Source organism: Otolemur garnettii, unplaced genomic scaffold (assembly GCF_000181295.1).
Source record: "Otolemur garnettii isolate 467f Iridium unplaced genomic scaffold, OtoGar3 scaffold00007, whole genome shotgun sequence".
Taxonomy (NCBI): Eukaryota; Metazoa; Chordata; class Mammalia; order Primates; family Galagidae; genus Otolemur; species Otolemur garnettii.
In genome coordinates this window covers 5,539,266-5,559,638 of record NW_003852402.1, presented here as the reverse complement: position 1 = coordinate 5,559,638, position 20,373 = coordinate 5,539,266, and the positions used below count along the sequence as shown (strand labels likewise).

At 55.2% G+C, this 20,373-nt stretch overlaps 2 protein-coding genes across 4 annotated transcripts in view; one reads left to right on the top strand and one right to left on the bottom strand.

Annotated features, from left to right (window-relative positions):
• The window catches only part of TSPO (translocator protein), a 9,209-nt gene extending 8,369 nt beyond the window's left edge, over positions 1 to 840 (top strand). For all 3 annotated transcript variants that reach the window (XM_003783130.3, XM_023509375.1, XM_023509374.1), the window contains exon 4: positions 543 to 840. In XM_003783130.3, the coding sequence (XP_003783178.1) occupies positions 543 to 731 (189 nt within the window). In that variant the 3' untranslated portion in view covers positions 732 to 840. The remainder of the gene's footprint in view (positions 1 to 542) is intronic.
• A 3,187-nt stretch (positions 841 to 4,027) lies between these two features.
• The window catches only part of TTLL12 (tubulin tyrosine ligase like 12), an 18,446-nt gene continuing 2,100 nt past the window's right edge, over positions 4,028 to 20,373 (bottom strand). The window contains exons 2-14 of the mRNA XM_003783431.3: positions 18,464 to 18,639; positions 16,289 to 16,487; positions 15,402 to 15,561; positions 15,182 to 15,315; positions 12,687 to 12,763; positions 11,294 to 11,410; positions 11,019 to 11,213; positions 10,654 to 10,765; positions 9,708 to 9,859; positions 9,145 to 9,226; positions 6,755 to 6,823; positions 6,047 to 6,185; positions 4,028 to 5,535 (exon numbers count right to left, since the gene is read on the bottom strand). Coding sequence (XP_003783479.1) covers positions 5,384 to 5,535; positions 6,047 to 6,185; positions 6,755 to 6,823; positions 9,145 to 9,226; positions 9,708 to 9,859; positions 10,654 to 10,765; positions 11,019 to 11,213; positions 11,294 to 11,410; positions 12,687 to 12,763; positions 15,182 to 15,315; positions 15,402 to 15,561; positions 16,289 to 16,487; positions 18,464 to 18,639 — 1,764 coding nt within the window. The 3' untranslated portion in view covers positions 4,028 to 5,383. The remainder of the gene's footprint in view (positions 5,536 to 6,046; positions 6,186 to 6,754; positions 6,824 to 9,144; positions 9,227 to 9,707; positions 9,860 to 10,653; positions 10,766 to 11,018; positions 11,214 to 11,293; positions 11,411 to 12,686; positions 12,764 to 15,181; positions 15,316 to 15,401; positions 15,562 to 16,288; positions 16,488 to 18,463; positions 18,640 to 20,373) is intronic.

Sequence of the window (20,373 nt, the reverse complement as noted above, 5' to 3'; positions counted from 1 at the left end):
GCGGGCACCTGTGGTCCCAGCTACTTGGGAGGCTGAGGCAGGAGACTTGCTTGAACCCAGGAGTTGGAGGTTGCTGTGAACTGTGATGCCACAACACTCTACCCAGGGTGACAGCTTGAGGCTCTGTCTCAAAAAAAATAAAGAGCCTTGCTGAGTCCTTGGAGTGGAGTCCATACCACAGGGGTGTGGCCCATCTGCTGGCACCTCTGGGGTAGCACTTGGGGGTTTACAGTGAGGGTCATTTTGGGTTCAGGGAAGAGAAGGGACTTGTGAGGCCTCCAGGTGCCGCCTACCTCCTGGACGTGCTGTGTCCACCTCAGGCATGGCCGCACACCCCACACATGGCGCGGTCCAGCGGGAGTGATTATTGCTGTATTGCTGTATTACAGATGAGGATGCTGAGGAGGGGGAGGGGCTTGCTGGGTGCTAAGGGTGGAAAGACGGTTCCATGAAGCTCCTGACTCCTGCACATGGCTGGCAGGTGGGCTTGGGACACACACAGCCTCAGGCCCCTCTGTCCTCTGTCCCCTGTGTCTCTGCAGGCCCTGGTGGACCTTCTGCTGACCAGTGGGGCAGCGGCGGCCACCACTGTGGCCTGGTACCAGGTGAGCCCACCAGCTGCCCGCCTGCTCTACCCCTACCTGGCCTGGCTGGCCTTTGCAACTGCGCTCAACTACTGTGTGTGGCGGGACAACCGCAGCTGGCGTGGGGGCCGCCGGGCCCCGGAATGAGTGCCCAGCCTGCTGAGGACTGTGACTGCCAAGAGCAGGTGCCATTGGTGGTGGTGGCTGTCATGCTTTCACAGCCACTGGGCCTGCTGCTGCTCTGTTTGGGTCTCAGCCCAGGGATAGCACAGCCTCAGAGATGGTTCGGGCCATCCTCTTCTCCCTCCTGGGGAATGGCGTCCTGCGCTTTCTGCACTGCTCAGAGCGCTCTGAGAACACAGGATTTTATAAGCCAAATGAAATTTTTAGCTTCTTGTTCAGTGGCCTTTTTACTTGGGCCGGACCCTGGCTGTGGGAGGGGGAGGGGCTGAGGCTACTCAGGCTCATCCTGCTACTGGGTCATCATGTGAGGCTCGGCCCAGTGAGGGCTTCCCTATACTTTCCTAGGATCCTCCTAGGAGCCTGCAAGAGGTGAGGTGGGGTGTCCACTGGGGAGCAGCAGAAGATTGACAGAGCAGGAAGCAGCCCAAGTTGGACCTCAGAGCCCACGCCAACTTGTGCTGCTGGCCAGCTGGCACAGCTAGGGCTGGGGCTGAGAGTTTCCACTCGAGGAGGGGGTCCTACTTCCCACGCCTTCCAGGACACACAGCTAGGCTTTGAGTGGCTGGGCCCACAACCAGAGTCCAGCGCTGGGATCTGTCCAGACCCCATACAGGGTCTTCAACTGGGCTCGCCCCAAACAAAGCTGGGGATGCTGACTGCTCCTTCTCCTGGGAGAAGACTGCTGACTGCTCCGAACTCATGCCGGCTACATTCCACCACAGGTTGCCCCACAAACACCCAGTCAGCAGGGGGTAGATGTCGGAGGTCTGAATCCCAGCATGTGGGGCCTCCTCGGTCTAAACTCATTCAGGTTTGGAGGTGTCACCCTACCCTGACATCCTTCCATCCTGAATTCAAATTGGGTGGGTGACCCATGACCTCTGCAGGCAGCTGTTTGGGGTAAATGAGCCAGGGCAAAGAGCTCACGCACAGGCAGGCTACTGTCCGGGTGAGGACATTCCCTATCCTGTTTCTAGTCACCAGTCCCATGTAGTACTTGGCAACCCTGTGTGGGCCCCCTCCTTGGCCAGGCCTGGCTGGGACTTCTGTGTTTTGTTTTTGGTGGTTAATGTGAGTTTATCTCAGCTGCTAGACCGTCCACAGAGATCTCCTTATCATGTCCCCACCTGCACATTCAGAAGTGACTGAACATTACCAATAGCTCTGGGAATGAGTGAGGACAGGAGTACATAGAGCTATAACCTGACCCCCAGCCTCTCCTCACCCAACGGGGAAGGAGTTGGACACCCAACAGATGGTGCTCTGTAGGAATCCGGCAGCTTCGCCACGTGACTCAGCTGAACCTCAGCCAGCCCGCAGGGTTTTCCTGATGTTCACAGGTGCAGAGGTGGCAGGTGGGGACTCTGTATTTTTATTTCTGCAAGTTCTCCAAGAACTCGAGAGTTTAATCCCTCCAGAGCTTTGTCTGATGGCAGAGGTCCTGCTCCAGCACATCTTCTGTGACAGTCCCCACAGAGTGCAGAGGTGCCCCTTAAATTATCAAGGGACACTGGATTTGTACCAGACACTTAGGACTTAGGGAAAGTGCCCCAGAGACTCTTGGGTCTTTTCAGGAATATTCGTTCAGGTGTTTGCCCATACCACACACGGGTGGGTTTGTTCCTCTCTGTAATATTCCACGCATACCCTACTGGCCACAAAACATGCACTGCCACAAAAACACTCTGGAAAAGTGGACCAGAGAATGCATTTAGCCGTTTGGTTTGCCAACGTTCTAAGAACAGCCTTACACTGCTTTCTCTGTTCTTAACAGACATTATTCTCTCCTTTTCTAGCCGTCACCACTGAAGGTTCCTGACGGTTTCCATACCCCACAGCCTGGTTAAGTACTTCTGGTCTGCCCAATTGTCTAGTTACTGCATGCACTGAGGCCTTGAACCCATGCACTCACCTTGCTCTCTAGCTGACTGGTTGCAGAGGGTGCAAGGCCAGGAGGGCTCGGCCAGCTGGTGCCGGTGACTCTTAGAGGAGCTCATCAAACACTTCAGTTTTGTGGTCAGCCACTGTGGGCGAGGTGGGGAGAAACCCACCACCCATGCACTGAGTGTCCAGTTAGGTAGGTTGGTGCTTTCTGATGGAAGAGCTGCCATCTATGGGTGTGTTTATGTAGCCATAGAATGTTACCAGAACATTTTCTAAGTGCCACTGTCAGCGTCTCAAACTTTTGCCTTTTGATATCTTCCATATGGCTCTGTACAGTCATTAATACTAGGACTCTCTTGGGTCAACTCTAAATGTCTCACACTGACAAATCATGCTTTTTTTTTTTTTTTTTTTTTTGACAGGGTCTCACTCTGTTGCCCAGGCAAGGGTGCCATGGCATAATAGCTCATGGTAACCTCAAACTCTTGGGCTCATGGCATTCTCCTGGCTCAGCCTTCCAAGTAGCTGGGACCACAGGCACCCACAATGACCAGCTAATTTTCTATTTTTAGTAGAGACAGAGATCTTGGTCTTGAACTCTATAGCTCAAATGATCCTCCTGCCTTGGCCTCCCAGAGTATTAGAATTCCAGGAGTGAGCTACCATACCCAGCCCTTTTGATGCATTCTTAGAAAGTGATGAGGATGCCAGTTCCAGAGATTAGTATTTAGTAGGATAAGCACCATCTCCACAGCAACTGCCTCAGTGTGTGGAGCCTTTGGCTCACAGCCTTTCTTGGGGGTTGTCCCTTTGCACTGGTCAGAGGTGCTAGGACATCTAGGAATGGAGAGAAGCCCGTCTATCATTAGGGAAAGCTAGAACCGTGTGGTCCCGACTCCAGGGCAGCCACATTTTAAATGTCTGGGGAACAGGCAAGAACAGCACCCTGGCTAGTTCCTGGAGGATCAGCCTGGTGTGGTCATCCTACCGAGGGCTCAAAGAGCCCAGCCGCGCCCCCCTCCAAGTTGTACTTTCTTAGGCCGCCAGGTGGTGCCTCTACCGCCTGCTGACAGGCAGCTCCCTGCCCCAGCCCGGGGAACCCAAGATTAAGAGTCTCTTATTGCTACCTAGCACAAGGTGACAGGTACAGGGAGAACACCATTGCCCAGGGCTGAGGGGTGTGGGCTTTCACAAGGACTGAGACTCCCAGGCGGTGGTGGCAGAGCTGGAGGGGCTCAGCCCTCCATCCATTATTTGTGGAGTTTCCCAGCCCTGGGAAACCAAATCTTTGGGGTTTTCAGCAACAGCAGGGGAAAGAGCTGTGACACCCAGGCTAAGCCCATGACTACAGGGCCCCAGAAAGAGGAGGACAGAGCTGAGAGAAGGCGTCTTTTATTGCAGCATAAATCCAGTGAGAGGGGACCACAGGAGAGCAGCCCTCCTGGGGAAACAGGCCAGGTGCCTGCCCTCCCAAGTACAACAGGCTGGGCCCAGCTGCCACTAGGGAGGGCGAGGCTCTCCTTAACAGAGGGTGGTGGTCACCCAGACAGACACCGAGGGGACAGGCAAAACAACTATGTGCAGTTTTGCTACATGAAAGATCCACTTTTAGCTTCAAAAATGAAACACCACTATCTCTAGCCCTGCCTTCCTGCAAACCATAAGGCTCTGGAGAGTGTCCACCTGCCTGAGTAGTCAGGCCCACCCCCTGCCCACGAGTGGGGCCCAGGTGTGCTGTGGCCACACAAAAACACTGGCAGCTGACTCCAAATTTCAGAAACAAAATTAGGAAAGAACTAGAACTTTACATTTTCTTCCCACAAATTAAAAACAACACAAAGCCAACAATATGACTCTGGACCCTGGTAGGAACTGGAGTCTGACTCTAACATCAAGTTCTCCTTGGAATCATCCTCTGGCCACCCACACTTGGCCCCGACACCCCCACCTCCAGATGGCCCCAGCAGAGTGCCTGGTGAGGATTCTAACAGGACAAGAGTGTCCCTGTTGGGGTCTGGGACCCCTGGGGAACGGAAAGGAAATGATAACAAAAGGTGCTGTCCCTCCTGCCTGGAAATCAGCAGAGGTTTGCTGGTGAAGGTTCTGGTCAGCTGGGGAAGGATAAGAGGGCTTTGGCCGGTGGTTTCTCTAGGCTGTTCTGGGGCACCTGACACAAAGCCCTGCAGGCAGAGTGTGAGGCTCTGATATCTGAAGAGTCTGGAATTACCCCCCCCGCCCCCCAGCCCCAGCCCCAGCCGCACAATCCTGCTTGCCCCTCGGAACCCTCCCACGACCCTCTGGAAACCTGGCAGCCCAGACACACTCTCCTGATGCCAGGAGGAAAGGCCTTGGCAGAGGTCAGATCCAACAGATGGTGGAGATTGGAGGTGACTGGGTCAGCGCCTGGCCCTGGGGACATCACCACTGTCTGTCCTGCTTGGACCCGCTAGAGCAGTGGTTCTCAACCTTCCTAATGCAATGGCCCTTCAATACAGTTCCTGGGGGCCGTGACCCACAGGTTGAGAACCGCTGCTCTAGGGGCAGGAGAAGGACCCTGAACTCCCAGGGTGTGAGGCCAGAGCCATGGCTAAGGAGGACAGAGGGGCAAGGGCTGGGGTTGGCGCTGGGACCGGAGGGAGGAAGAGAGGGGAAGTGTGGGGCCTTTCAGAAGCAGCTCAGAGAACTGAGGTGGGAGGCACCCCCCAAGCACAGGGTGCAAGGACAGCAAGTGCCTAGATGAGGCAAGTGACGTGGCAGTTGCTGGGCTGGTCCAGAAACAGGGTGCTGAAGACATCATTGAAGAAGGTGGGGTGATATCGACAGGCTCGCTCGCAGTCAGGGTTGAAGTTCACCTCTAGGATCTGCGGCTGCATCACTCGCTTCCCTGATGGCACAGAGCACAGCTGGTGTGAGAGCTCTTCTCGCTTGCTCCTGGGAGGGCAGCTGGGGACCCCATGGAGGCTGGAACAGTGGCAAGGCCCATAACTCCTGCTTTATGGGGAGGCTTGGCCTGTTGCCTGCTCCTCTGGGAGAGGCCAGAACTGCCTCCAGCCTTAGGGACATGGGATTGTCACTTTAAGCTTACATGTTCAGTTTACTCAAAAAGCAGAGATGCAGGGCCCAATGAGAGGTAGGGAGAGCTTTGATACCAAGGGGGCCTAGCCAAGGCCATGTGGGGACAGGGTGCCTTCCATATGTACTCCTGTCCCCTGAACACCATCCAGTCCACAGCCCCTGCCCTGTGGCCTAGACAAGGCCTCCCCCAGCCTGGACCTCCTGGCCAATTCAGGGTAAAAGACAGTCTGGAGCAGCGCCTCCTTCCCCTCTTCTTCTGGAGTGTGGAGGGCTGGGGAGGCCTGGTAGTCTGGACTGGGGGACACAGGAGCCCCTCTCACCATCTGGATGGGTGTCCCACTTCAGCATGAGGTCGACAGCATACATGGCCCGGGAAGAGGGGTAGTCACACAGGCCCTGGGGTGGTGGCTTGGCACAGGCTACCTGGAACAGTTCTGTGAAGGCCTGGAAGATCTCTGCCTGGGGACCAAAATAGGCCAAGTCACCAGGCCTGCTTGACTTTGATGTTGGGACTGGCTGCCCAGAGCAGCCTCTCTGTAAAGAGTTCACTGCCCCTGCCTGGAACCTGACCCCCTCATGGCCCGAGTTACCCCTTCCTATACCCTCATGTCTCTAGAGCTGACCACGGCCCCCTCATTCTTGGTGTCCATCTTCTGCAAATCTGTCCATGTCTTTAGCCGCAGAGACCCTGTGGCCCCCCCCTACACCGAGGAGCTTAGCCTACCACCTGAAATGCTCACTGTGGGATGTGGCAGTCCACTCTACCTCCCCTAATGGCCTGGATTCCAGGAGCAGGTGGAAGCCATTGCCCTCTGGCTGTCCTAGGAGTGCCCCAGCTTACCTCCTCCTGCTGAAGAGCCCCCACAAACGCCCAGAGTGGGAGGGAGGGGAGCCCACATCATCTCTTCCATGGCAAAGGACCATCCAGAAGAGACACAGACTTCACCCAGGCCACGGGAGAGGGGCAGCTCCTGCAGGGCCCAGTCCAGCACCCGACCCTCCAATACCTAGTGGCACTCAGGACTCACCTGGACGTCCTTCCAGGGAAATTCTGGATATTGCTTCTCAAACTCTGGGATGAACTCATCATGGTGCACCTGCCATAGACACAGGCCCATCACACCCTGCCAGGGCCTCCTTGGGGCAGTGGGTAGGGAAGGCCACTGCCTTGGCCAGTAACCTCTGACATTTGCTGGGGGTGACAGGAAGACTACATAGGCAAGAGGATATCTGGTTTCAGCCCTTCAGGGCACAAATGGGAAGCAGGGGACTAGGTTTGAGCTCTGGATCTTACTGTGTGACTCTGGACAAGGATTAACTTCTCTGAGCCTCAGTTTCTTCCTCTGTGAAATGGGAGCACGCTCCCCATCCAGCAAGCTGACTTTGCATGGCTGGCTGATGAGCCTCCCAGGGCTGAAAGACTACAAGGCTGGGACAGTGCCCGTTCTCATGCTATGTACCAGGGACCCCCATAGGCAGGGCCAGGCTATTTCATGCTTAGCTCTGGCTTAGAAGTGTCTGAGGGACAGCAAGATATTCTTGGGCCCAAGACTACCCATAATAAACCTGAATAAGGTGGCAGTCTGCTCAGGTTTCTCTTGGAGAAGGACAAGCCACGACAGGTTCCTTACAGAAACCCAACACTCAAGCCCTGCTGGACACAGTCCCAGGGACCGGGATTAAACCCCAGGGCGACTCATGCACAGTACAGAAGGAGGGTTGCTGGATACCCTTAGGGGTGACTTCCAATACCTTCTGGGCTCCAATGGGGGCTCTGGGTCCTAGGACCTGGCCTTGGATGCAGCCAAGGACAAGAGCAGCACATGAGGCAACAGGACTACTGAGCCTGTCCTGGGAGTGTGTGTCAGCACAGTCAGTTCAATGCTGATGGGCCTTTTCTGTAGGCCTCCCGGATGGCCTCCAGACATAGGTCTGGCAAGGCACCCTGGAAGGTGTTCCAGCAAAACAAACACCACAAGAATGCCCTGCAGCTCTACTTAGCAACAATGACAAATCTAAATACATACTCAGCAAAAAAGCTGCAGAAGAACAAGTTCACTCACATTTATGCAAACACCTAAATAGGCAGAACAACAGTGCTGGAAAGAATCAAGGCATGGCTGGGAGCACCAACCACACTCTGGAGGGGGGAGGAGGTCAGGCCCGTGTGGGACACCCATCAGCACCCACAAGCCTGGGTCAGGCACAATGGGGTTAAGTGGGTACTAAGTGCTTTGTTTGCCAGCAGGTCAGAGGGCTTCTGGGGCATTAGCCAGTGACCTCTCTCTCCCTTTCCTCCTCCTGTACCAAGAGCTGACATGTCCCTTCTGTGCAGGGGGTGCCCACCTGTCTCAGGTGTGCGGGCAGGCCAGCTCTGGCTTCCCACTCTCACCTTGGAAGGAGCTTTTGCCCTGTTGCCTGAGTGCCAGGTGGGTTAAGGGAGGGTCAGCTGTCTCTGTGTGCGGCTACCTCTGCCTGTCCTGGTGCTCACAGTGGAGTGAGGGAAGGCAATCCCTTCTTTCCCACTGAGGCAGCAGAGGGGAAGCTCTGGCTGAGAACCAGCCTGATCTGACCTGCTGCAGACCCTGAGAAGCCTCCCAGTCCCCATTATCACACAGCAGGTGCACTGCTGTGTTGTGGATGACACAGCACAGGTACCCGAGCCTGGAATGACATGGCTGTGTTTTTTTTTTGAGACAGAGTCTCACTTTGTTGCCCTCAGTAGAGAGCTATGGCATCACAGCTTACAGCAACCTCTAACTCTTGGGCTTAAGTAATTCTCTTGCCTCAGCCTCCCAAGTAGCTGGGACTATAGGCACCCGCCACAGTGCCCAGCTATTTTTCAGAGATGAGGTCTCAATCTTGCTCAGGCTGGTCCTGAACCTGTGAGCTCAGGCAATCCACCTACCTCGGCCTCCCAGAGTGCTGGGATTACAGGCGTGAGCTACCGCGCTGGCCCTTGGCATGGCTGTTTTAAAAACTGCTTCTGTGGCTGGGGAAGGTGGCTCATACCTATGATCCCAGCACTCTAAGAGGCTGAGGTGAGTGGATCCCTTGAGCTCAAAAGTTTAAGATCAGCCTGAGCAAGAATGAGACCCCATCCTATTAAAAATAGAAAAACTAGCCTGGCATTCTAGTGGGTACCTGTAGTCTCAACTACTTCTGAGGCAAAAGAATCATGTAAGCCCAAGAGTTTGAGGTTGCTGTGAGCTATGCTATTACATCACTCTACTCAGGCTAACAGAAGTCGACTCTTTCTCAAAAAGAAAAAAAAAAAGAAAAAAATATTGCCTTTGAAAGTTAGAACCCTTCAAGGCAACTCTTTGGACTGGCCTGCGTGCCCAGATGGCAAGTGTGACCTTGTGTGAGTCTGCTCTGGCCTCCTAGTGAGCCTACTCCGAGACCCCGCCTACCCTACCTGCTTAAGCACCACATCTGGGTTGTAGTTCATGACTGTGAAATGCTTCTCATAGTCATCCAGGTCATTGAGCTCGAAGGGCCTAGAGGATAAGGTGATAGAGACATGCGTGGGTTCCCCAGCTGGCCTGGTCCACATGGGGGAGTGGTCACTGACTGAGCCTTCCTGGCTGGAGGCTCAGGACAGAACCCCCACTTCTCAGGCTGGATACTAGCTCCTTCATCTGGGAGACCCAGAGCCCCATTTAGAACTGGGGTCATTACGCTATTTTATTTAATGACAATAGGGAAAAAAAAAATAGAACTGGGGTCAAGGTGAGTGATGTGCTAACTGGGAAAAGTCTCCATAGGTCCCTAAACCATCCTCGTAATTTTCACACACTGGTGTCTGTTTTAGAAAGATCATTCCTGTCCATTACTGTGGCCCATGCGAGAATGCTGGCTGGGTGATGGAGGAGCAGCTCCAACCCAGGGTCACAGCCCAAGTCAAAAGGGCTGGTCACCCGGCCCCTCCCCCCAATTGGCCCCCTCCCTGACCCACGACACCACCAGGCTCCCAGTTACCGGTTAGAGAACCGCAGCCAGAACACGTCATACACGAACAAGCTCAGGGGCTTCACTGACCGCAGCAGCACGATGTAGCGGATGTCGAACTTGACCTTGCCCACATCCTCTCGAAGGAACAAGACGGGACTTTCAATGTACTTGGACACAACCTGGAGGACACAGACGCAGGCTCCCAGCAGTTCTCACTCCCCAGGTCCAGGTCAGAGAGAGCACCTGGGGCTCCCTAGCCCACCCTGAGCCCCACTCAAGGGCTCCTCCCCTCTGTCCCTGAGGAAACCAGTGCCCAGAACCAACAAGGCAGAACGGCAGCTGCGCTTCATTCCTCCTGCTGCCCATTCAAACCCTGTCCAGGGTGCAGCAGGTTCTTTACATTCTCCTCTACTTAAAGAAAAACCAAATCCTGCCAGTTTCCTGGTTTTGATAATGGAACACAAATCCTTGCCCTTAACCCCCGTCCACCTCATCCCAATGCCTGAAGCCATGACAAAACCCTTCCTTGCAATGCATTCCCTTCTACGCTCTGCCCAAGGACACGTGCCACTAGTATAGACTCTGCCTTGCTGGATTTTGTGTCCTGCATTCCCAATACTGCCTCTGATGGCCTGTCACTATGAAACCTTTGCCATGGCCCCGAAGGGCTCCCTGTGTACACCTGGCTACACCCTTCCTGTCAGGCAGTCATATCCAATGCAGTACATGCTGGGGACTGGGACGTCAGATGTCCCTAGGATGCTTCTAACTGAGGGTCTCCTGCACCTGCACTCACCTAGTCTGTCACACAGCCCCCTCCTCAATGGCAATCGCTCAGTGGAAGGAGTGAGGGTGGGGAATGCAGCCCCAGGTGGAGTCATTGCTGACCCTCCCTGAGCCTCCCTACCACCTGGCTTTATGCACAGAGGTCTCTGACAGCGAGTCCCCTTCTCTCCAGCTGAGTGTGGCCCACCTTGGGGGTGCTCTCTCGGTGCCGAATGATGCTATGGAGGCTCTTGGTGACATGGGTGTCCAGGCTGCGGGCCAGGTTCCAAGGCTTGCAGATCCAGTGGTTGTCCTCACCCCTGGGGGAGTGGAAAGGGATGGCTGGGCTGCACCTGAGGCCTGTCCTCGCCAGGACCCCAGCAGCAGAGTTGGGGTTGCTCAGGGATGAGGGAGGAGTCTGCCAGAGCCAAGGGAGCTATGTCCCAGCAGAGGCCTGGGGTGAAGCTGGCAGTCTGCATGGTCCCTATGCCAGTCTATAGACTGCACAATGGGGATGGGAGCTGCAGGAGCATGAGGGACTGTCCCCATTGCCTGGCTGTGCTTGGGGCTTACCTCTGCTCCCGTTGCTGGAAGTAGCTGATGAACTGGGGCAGCTCGGTGCGCAGATTGAAGGTTCGGGGCAGCCAGTGGGGGCCCTCAGGGCCCCCGGCCCGGCGCGAGATGGAGGCCAGGCAGTCCTTCACAGTCAGCAGGCTTTCACAGGGGAACTGGTTCAATAGCACACCTGGCCTCTCCTGGCTGAGTCTCCTATGGGCAGAGGCAAGCACAGTTGGTCATAGGGAAGCATGGGACCTGAACAAGGTGGCGGGGACCAGACATGCCCTTACCTGTAGTCTTTGAAGTGGGAGAAGCTGAAGAGGATGTCGGCATCTGCCTCACTCTGGGTGAAGGTGAAGCGCGGGTGAGTCAGGCCCTTGAGCACCTGCTGCATGTCTGTGTAGACCCTGTGGGGAGGTGCAGAGCTGAGTGGGGCAGCCCACACTCCCACACGGAGCCCCAGCTTGGCTGCTGCTCAGCCTGTTCTGAAATTAATCAGGTCACAGTGAGTCCTGGGCTTGAGTCATGATGTGGGACAGCCTGAACTCAGGCCTCACCTCTGCTGATCTGCCAAGGGCTAAGGCAACTTACCCTCTGCATCCCCAGGCTCCCCACCTGTAGGACAGGACCATGAGGTCTCTCATTTGTCACTGGGGTGAACAGATCATTTGGGTGTTTAATAAATGCTAGTTCTTTCCTCCCACACAGAAAAAAAGAATAGGGGGACACTACCAATCTCACACTGACATGCCAAATGGCCCTCATGAGGCCTCTGCCCCAGAGGTACAGATCGCTAGGCAGGAGTCACAGCCAGACTGCGCCTCAGCAAGAGCTCAACTGGGGCCAGCAGTGAGGAGACCCCCAGGATCTGGTAGAAGGGGCAGAGGGGAGCATGTTGCCCATTTCTGGACCAGGTTTGGGCAGCCCTAGGTGGTTTGGGGGCTCCCACAAAGGCAGAGGCCAGTCTCTGTTGTGGTGGAATCTGCCTGAGCCCTGTTCTGTACCAGATAGGCATGGTACCCACTTCCTCCCCTGCAGAATATAGCGACTGGTTCTATAGGGGGGGTCCAGCCTGGGCCTCCCTGCCTAGTCTGCCATAACTCACCAACCTAAACCTGCACACTCCTAGGGAGGGCCCCTTCTAGGGTGCCTTTTCTAGGTGCCTGGCACATTCACAGCCAGCACAGCCTCTGTGTCCTCAGGAATGGCTGGTGTGCCTGGGCCTGGTTGTGTGTATTTCCTGGACCAAATGAACACAGAGTGTCCAGGTGGGCAGAGTAGCCCTGCATGGCACAGTCGAGGACATGACCCTCCAGGCTGGGAGGACAGGGGTGAGGGGGATCTACAATGGGCCAACCCTTCTGCCTGGAGTGCCCTTTGCCCACTGCCAGCATTCCCATGGCCTACTTCTTTTTAACTTTCAAAGGTGGATTTAAAAGCTGCCTTCCCCAGGAAGCCCTGCTCACCCTCCCACTTTCCGCAGCATCCTCTCTGGGATCCTAAGATTGGTACCCCTGGTACTGCGGTCACCACCACGCTCAGACTGCCGGCTGCCAGAATGCAGCTGACTTACAGAGTACTTCTGTGTGCTAGGCGTGGTGCTATGGCCATGGGAACCGTGGGGAGTATGGAAGACAGTGGCCGATGATGAGTTCCAGCAGGAGCAGAGACGGGGCTACGCACCTAAAGACGTGGTCAGAGGGATGAACCACTGGACTGACGCCAAGTGGCAACTGTTCCTTGTTCTCCTTCAAAATGGCCTAGAAGGAAACACACTGGAGGTAGAAACACACTGAAATGGAGGGAGCGAATGAACACAGGCCTCCTGCCTGGCATGTCAGGCTTCTGGGACTGTATGGGGCACATGTTGCCCTCAGGCAGAGCCCTCCACTGCTGCCACCAGCTCAGAGCTGGTTCTGGGGCTCAGATCACAGCCCTAGTTTGGTGTCAAAACAAGGTAAACAGTATTTTATTTATTTTTTCTGAGACAGAGTTTGACCATGTCATCCTTGGTAGAGTGCTGTGGCATCACATTCACTGCAACCTCAGACTCATGGGTTTAAGTGATTCTCTTGCCTCAGTCGCCCAAGGAGCCAGGACAATAGGCACCTGCCACAATACCTGGCTATTTTTTTGCTGTAGTTGTCATTGTTGTTTAGCAGGCTGGGCTGGGTTTGAATCCACCAGCCCCAGTACATGTGGCCGGCACCCTAACCACTGACCTATGGGTCCAAGCTGTAAACAATATTTTAAATCTTCTCAATGTTACCTCCAACTCACAGATGCCCACCCTGTCTTAGGAGGGGGCTGCTTGGTCCTAGAGGAGTCCCAAGGACTGCTCTGAGTTTAGGCAGTATTGGTGGCTTAAAATATATCCATGAACTCTTTGACACGCCCTTCAAAAGAGAGGGCTTAACCCATCTCCCCTGTGGACTGGACCTAATGAGTTGTTTCTCATCAAGAGCAACTGAGCATAGCTTCTGAGATTGGTCCTGAAGGGCCTACAGTCTTATTCTAGCTTTGTCCCGATGAATCACCCTAAGAGAAGTCAGACACCATGACCTCAGGAACTCAGGCAGTCCTGTTAGAGGCCCCATGGTGAGGCACTGAGTCCTCCTGCCTACTCGCTGGGTATGTATGTCACAAGGGAGCAGGTCCTCAGCCCTGTCACATCTCAGATCACGCAGCCCTAAGGGGCAGCCTGCGCACCTCGTGAGCCAGAAGCACCCAGTGGAGCCACTTCTGAGCTCCTGTCCACATGCTGTGTGGGATAACGTGTTTGCTGTTTTCCAGTTATCTGTCACCCAACCATAATGGCAGCACTGGCAACCCCAGGCACGAGCCCAATGCTTACTGGGAAAATCTAAGAGGATATTTCAGACAAGGTGTCTGTGGCCTCATGTCTCCTCTTTCGGGTCAGCATGGAGCTTCCTGAGGAAAAGTACTAACTTTAATTCACATCCCATTAAAAAATAACCTCAAGGCCAGAAGTATTTGTCCCTCTGGCTTGTTTCGACAACTGTTTACTATGCATCTGCCAGGAGCAGGCGCTGTGGGAGGCTCAAACACAGCTCTGGCCAAGGAGAGCAATCTTATTAGCTAGAGAGACCTGGTCGGTGGAATCACTGCTGACTTAGAATGAGCTGTGCCATCAGGGCCACTGCCACAGCAGCTCCCCACTCCAGCATCATGAAAATGCCAAGACCAGTCAGTGCTTCCCACCCTAGTTAACTTGTTTAATCCTTCCCCCCACCCTCCATGACACCAATGAGCAGCTCTTTTGCAAGCAGGGCAACCTCAAACACAGCGGGGCAGGTCAGCGGCCTCTGCCCATAGCCATCAGGTCTCCTTAGTTCTGGACTCCAGCTCTCCCACCAGCTGTGTGGCCTTTGGCAAGTTACTTAATTCCTCTGTGCCTCAGTTTCCTCATTCTCAGTAAAATGAAGACAGAACTGTGAAGTTGTTGTAAGGAACACAGTAGGGCAAGCCCTGGAATACTAAGTGCAGGACCCAGTGGCACGGGGTCAGGGTAGTATGCCCCTGCCCCCCTATATGCTCCACATCGTCCCTTCCCCAGGGCCTAACTCTGGCTTCCTCACTGCTGCTACCCCCGTGTCCTGAGCCCTAAAAGAACCCTTAGCACCAGCTGGCACTTTGAAGTGGCAGGCTGAGTCCTGGCAGGCCCTGACTGAGAGGCTGTTCAGACAGGAGCAACAGTGATGGAAACAAGAGATTGCCTGTTGAGGGCTCACTATGTGCTGAGAAACATACTCCAGTGTGCAAATAGCGGGTCCTCCTGTCCCCCACTGTGGAGGTGCCAAAAGAGGAAAGGGGACCAGGCAGGGTCATGGCCAAGTCCAGCAGCACAGACCCCAGTGTCCATTCAGAGAAGCTGCACTGCCTGCCTGCACCCTAGCTCCGCCCAACCCTCTGAGAGTGGACTCCCAGCTCCAGCACCTGGGGGCTGGGACCGGTGCCTAAGCTGTGTGGCCAGGGCAGCTTGTGCCTATTCTCAGAGGCCCTTCTCACGCAGATACTGCCAGACACTTCTCCACCTCCCACAGGAGGTGCTTGGCACTCAGTGGCATTCAATTACATTTGGTGTCTGGATGGAGAACATTCCCAAAGCCTCTAAGCAGCAAACCCAGGGACAGAGGTTGAGGCAGAGGCAGTCACACCTGGTAGTACTCAGCAGGTGGCTCAGGTGTGGCGGGGCTGAAGTCCTGCAAGTCGGCAGGGGCCCAGGGCAGCAGCAGGCATCTCCGGAGCAGGGGATCTGCCTCTCCATAGGCAAAGTCCCGGGTCACCTCCTCTGTGCCAAGACACAGTATCCATCAGAGGGATAGCAGAAAGCTGGGCCTGAGGGCATCCTCCAGGGCAGATGGGTATTAGACTTACCACCTGTGTCCAGGTCCCGGAGGGGCCATAGCAGCGTGTAGGCCATCTGTTGGGGAATGTAGAAGAAGGGTGCGGTGGCGAAGCTGGGCACGTCCGCGTGCTGGATTCTTGAGCCAAATTCATCCATGATGTACCACACTGGCACCTTCTCCTCTGCAGTCTGCAGGCAGAGCAAATGCGGCGACCCTCGTTCCTCTGCTACTCATCTGAACTCCCTTCCACTCACCCAAACACCAGCCACTCATACCTCCATGCCCACCTCACCAAGATCTCAGGGTCTCTCATGTGCATCCCCTTTAGTAATCCCAGGGCCTTCCAGCCAGTGGCCCTGCCCTCATAGACCAGGACACACACCTGTGCCATGCAGCAGGCCACCCCAAGTGGTAATACGGTGCTTAAGCACACAGCCCAGCAGCCATGTGGGTATGTATGGGGCAAGGAGAGCAGAGGTTTGGAGTCAGGGAAGGCTCCCTAGAGGCGGCATCTGAGTGAAATCATGAGAAAGAAGCATGTGTCTTTCCTCAGACTAATGGTGGTGAGGGGTGGAGCACACAGGTGAGTCTGGAGAGGCCAGCAGGGGTGGGTGAGTCTGAGGATGTCCTAGAGGGACTCAACTTCTCCCCAGGGTGGAGAAGAACTGTTGAGGGGCTTCAGGGGGTGACAGAATCAGAGGCGCTGGGAAAGAGGCAGCTGAGTCACCTGGGGTCACCAAGTTCAGGGGTCTGAGAGAGAGTTGTGCCCTGTGAGCTCAAAGGCTGGGCAGGCACCTGGGTCCTCAGCAGCGGACAGCCCAGCGAGTGTCCTGGAGCCACAGGAGAAAATGAACTTGCTCACTCTGGCTGGTCCTTGCCTGTGCTCCCTACCCCAGGGCTTGGCTGACCACTCACCCCCTGGGCCAGTTGGTAGGTCTGGTTGAACTTCCACATCTCCTCCAGAACCAGGGCCACAGCATCCGCACTTGGTAGCTCTCCGTGGAACTCCACACCCATCAGGTTGGCCATGCGGTGCAGCAGCCCTGGCACCTGCTGCAGCTGCTGGCGGGCATGCTCCACGCGACACGTCCATGCGTGGTCAATGAGGAAGATGCTGTGGGCACGGGCCACACATGAGGCTGCTGGGCGGGCAGGGCACGAAGGGAAAGGGGAGACAAGGACCAGGGGAGAGGACGAGGCCTGGGGCTGTGACCGGAACCTGGCACCCAACCTCCCCGAGAGTCAGTCTCCCTAGCACCACAGCCATGCAGCCAGAGTCTAGAGGGCCTGAGTTATATCCTGGCTCTGCTGCCCACTCACTGTGTGGCCCTCACACAGGGCAGCACAGGTTTCTACCACCAGTCACCAGCTTGTCAGAAGCCCCAAACGAGAACAGACATATGTACACCAACTGCAATCACTATTACTGAGCGTCCTCAGCTGGACTCTGAGCCACTTGAGGATGAGCCTGTGCTCCCTGCAGGGCTGGCACACGGCAGGAACAAAGGCAAGGCACTGGCAAGTGGCACGCGCAGGAACTGCCATACAGAGCTTGTGCATACACACTCTGGGGGGAGGACCACAGTCTTTCTGTGGGACAGGCTGTAAGTCACCACACAGAGACAGACCACATGCTGACTTCCCCAGAAGAGCCCAGGCAGACCAGCTACACAGCTCCCACAAGACAGGATGTGGCTATGGCAGGGCAAGGGGGTGCCCAGCAACTGTCTCAGATCCCTGTAGACCAGCAGGCTCCAGTGACAGGTCCCTTACAAGCAGAGCAGCCCCTTGTTGGCTGCAGGACTCTATTAAGATGAACAGTAAATGTCCCAGTTCTCAAGGGTGGAAGTCTAGTATTTATTTTACTGTGCTTGTTGCCAATCCTAGAATGAATAAATATTTATTCCTGGTCTTGTGCTCAGAGCTGGTGACTCCATGATGCAGTGTGCAGAGCCAGGACTTCCAAGTCCCATCCTTGGGGGTAACCCAGGTAAATGTGATGGGGCTAGTACATGCAGGCAGGTGTGGAGAACAGGATGGAGGAACTCCTTGGGGATGGCCAATCAAGGAAGGCTCAAGGGACAAAAAGGCCCAGAAGCAGATGGAGCTGAAATTAGCTCCTCCCGACCCTGGCTGGAGGCAGTGTGTATGGTTAGGCCAGAAAGAGACCTTGAGTTCCCAGGGTGGCCCTTTCATGGCACAGGCTGAGAGCAGACCATGTGGGGGTAGGTGCTGGGTTGTCTGTATAACTAGATAGGTAGCCACTGTCACCCACTCATGGCTGGAGCTGCTCTGCAGAAGAGACCAAACCCTGCCATAAGGGCTGTGTGTGGACACAGGGATCCAGTGACCCCTGGAAACCAGAAGAGTTTTTTCTGGTTGTTGTTATTTGTTTTTGAGACAGGGTCTCACTCTGCCACCCAAACTAGAGTATAGTGGCATTCTCATAGCTCAGTGTAACCTCAAACTCCTGGGCTCAGGCAATTCTGCCTCAGTCCCGAGTAGCTGGAAGGTAGACATTTCTTCCTAAAGGCTTCAACAATGCCTTCTGCAGGGGCACCTGCAGGCCTGCTCTGCCTGAGGACAGCCCCTCAGATGCCTGGACTTCAGCCTCAGCTCTGCTCCACATTTCCCACTTCCCACACTAGAGAATCAGGTCCACCAGGATCAAGGAAGAACTCAGAGCAAAGCTATCTGGGTTTAACACCTGCACCCTCCAGCAGCAGGTGACCACGGGCAAGCCCTCACCTCTGTGTCACTTTCCTCATTAGCAAACTCAGAACTCATGACATGCTGTGGCAGGACCACTACAATGCCAGTCTCCACTTGTGCCCTCGGGATCTAGTCAACCGGGTCACCACAGGAGTAAGATCAATACTGACATGGACTCTGCTCCAAGGCCTTGATGGAAACCTAGCTGGCCACATGCACACTGCACAGGCTCTGCTGGGGATAAAATCCAGCCAGGTGTGTGGCACAAGGGAGCACCTAAGTGTTGACAGCTATCACTTTTTCCCCAACAGTTGATGATCTTGGCAAACAGGAAAACAAGCCCTGAGAGTATGGAGCAGCACCAGCCACAGCTCCTACCTGTTGGGGTCGGCTGCCTGGAGCCCGCTCTCCCTGGTCACGATGACCTTGTAGCACAGCTCGCTGCCCGGGTTGGGCTGCTTCTTCCGTGCCTCCTGTGCTGCTGCTGCCTCCTCCTCCTCCTCACCCACCTCCTCCACTTGCATTATCCCAAACACTTCCCCAGCGTCGAAAACCTGGGGGCCAGAGCACAGTCACCAGTGGGTGTGGGTAGAAGACCCCATCTCAACCTCTTAAGAACACTGAGGGTGCCACAGCCAGGCCTCAAGGACAAGCCTGACTCCTGCAAAGGATGAGGGCCTATGTACTATACCTGCCCATACCACCTTACAGGTGGGTAAAGTGAGGCTGCCAGAGAAATGAGTCATATGGGGACCTGCACTGCCAGCCAAGGCCCCTCACCCCACAGGCCACCACATTTGGAGACAGGACTGCTTCTGTGGTGCTGTTCCCTCTAGTCCAGCTACTTGCTTCACAGGGAAAAGAGGCCCAGGTGGGAAAGGGCTCCAATCACAGTGGAGGGTGATAGAAGAGTCAGGATCTTGGGGCCAGGGAGTACACCCCAAATTCCCTCTCACTGGAAAACCCATCCAACATCAGGAAATAACCCTCCCCTACAGGGAAGCTTCCTCCATCTCCTACCCACCCCACCAGCAGCCAGGCTTGCAGGAAGCAAGGTGGGATGTGACAGTAAGGGCCTTGGTCCTGGAGCTTCCCCAGCAAAAGAAGAGGTTGGCCTCTTCTCACACAATCTGGAGCCAGAGGGGCCACAGGCCCAGCCACTCCTGCAGTGTCCGTCATAGGCTGGCAGCGGGGGTGGGGTGGGGTGGGGGGCCCTGACAGATTCTGGAGCCAGGCAGGGTGGCTCCATCAATTCCTAGATGTGCAACCTTGAGCAAGTTATCTAACCACCTCATACCTGTTTCCTCCTCCCTACAATGGAAGTAACAACCTACTCAATGTTACTAGAGGATTAAATGATTAACACATGCTCTGTAAGCACTCGCAGGTCTGATACTCTGTCTCCTCACTGTGCAGGCATGATGTCCCCAGCACATAGCCAGGACTCAGCAAAGGCTAGTCCCTCCTGCAAACCTGCTCCTCACCACTCCAAGAATGGCCGCTGGAAAAAGCCAGCTTTCTACTCAGGCACACCCAGTTTCTGTGTGCTGGAGTGGAGATGAGTCACTCCTGACCTTGCCTGGAGCTGGTGGTAGCTGAATGAGGCCCAGGTAAACTGCTCTGAGGCCTGGGAAAACTTCATGGGTGAGGAGACAGCATCAGGGGTGAGCAGTCAAAGGGAGATGTAAACATGGCTGGGGGTGGTGGAGGAACGCCCAGGAGCCAGGAGGGTTGGCACCCACACCAGCAGAGACCAGGGATCACCTCAAAGACAGGGGAGCTCAGGTGCTTCCTGGGAGCAGGTGGCCTAAACCTCAACTTCTCCTTTACCCCCTCTTGGTCGCCCTTCTGAGGCCACTGCCTTACACTCCCCTTTAAAGAGATTAGGAGAGAATCGGCGGTCTGGAATCCATACCCTGGACTTCATTTTAGCACCCCCAATCCCCAGCCTTCCTCCCAAACCTTACGGGGGACTGTGGAGGCTGTGTGAGGCTAAGGGACAGAGGGCCTGCCTCAAGGGCTGGGCTTCTCCCAGCTGTGAAATGGGGATAACTACAACCCCTTCGTGGCAGGACTGGAAGAGCCCTAAAGGAGACAAGAGAGGGGAATGGTTTTGCGCAATAAAGTAGACATTTATTTTTAAAACATCCTTTTGGCCAGGTATGGTGGCTCAAGTAATCCTGGCACTTTGGGAGGATGAGGCAGGAGGATTAGCTTGAAGTCAGGAGGTCAAGACCAGACTTGGTGACATAGCAAGACCCCAACTCCACAAATTTTTTTTTTTTTTT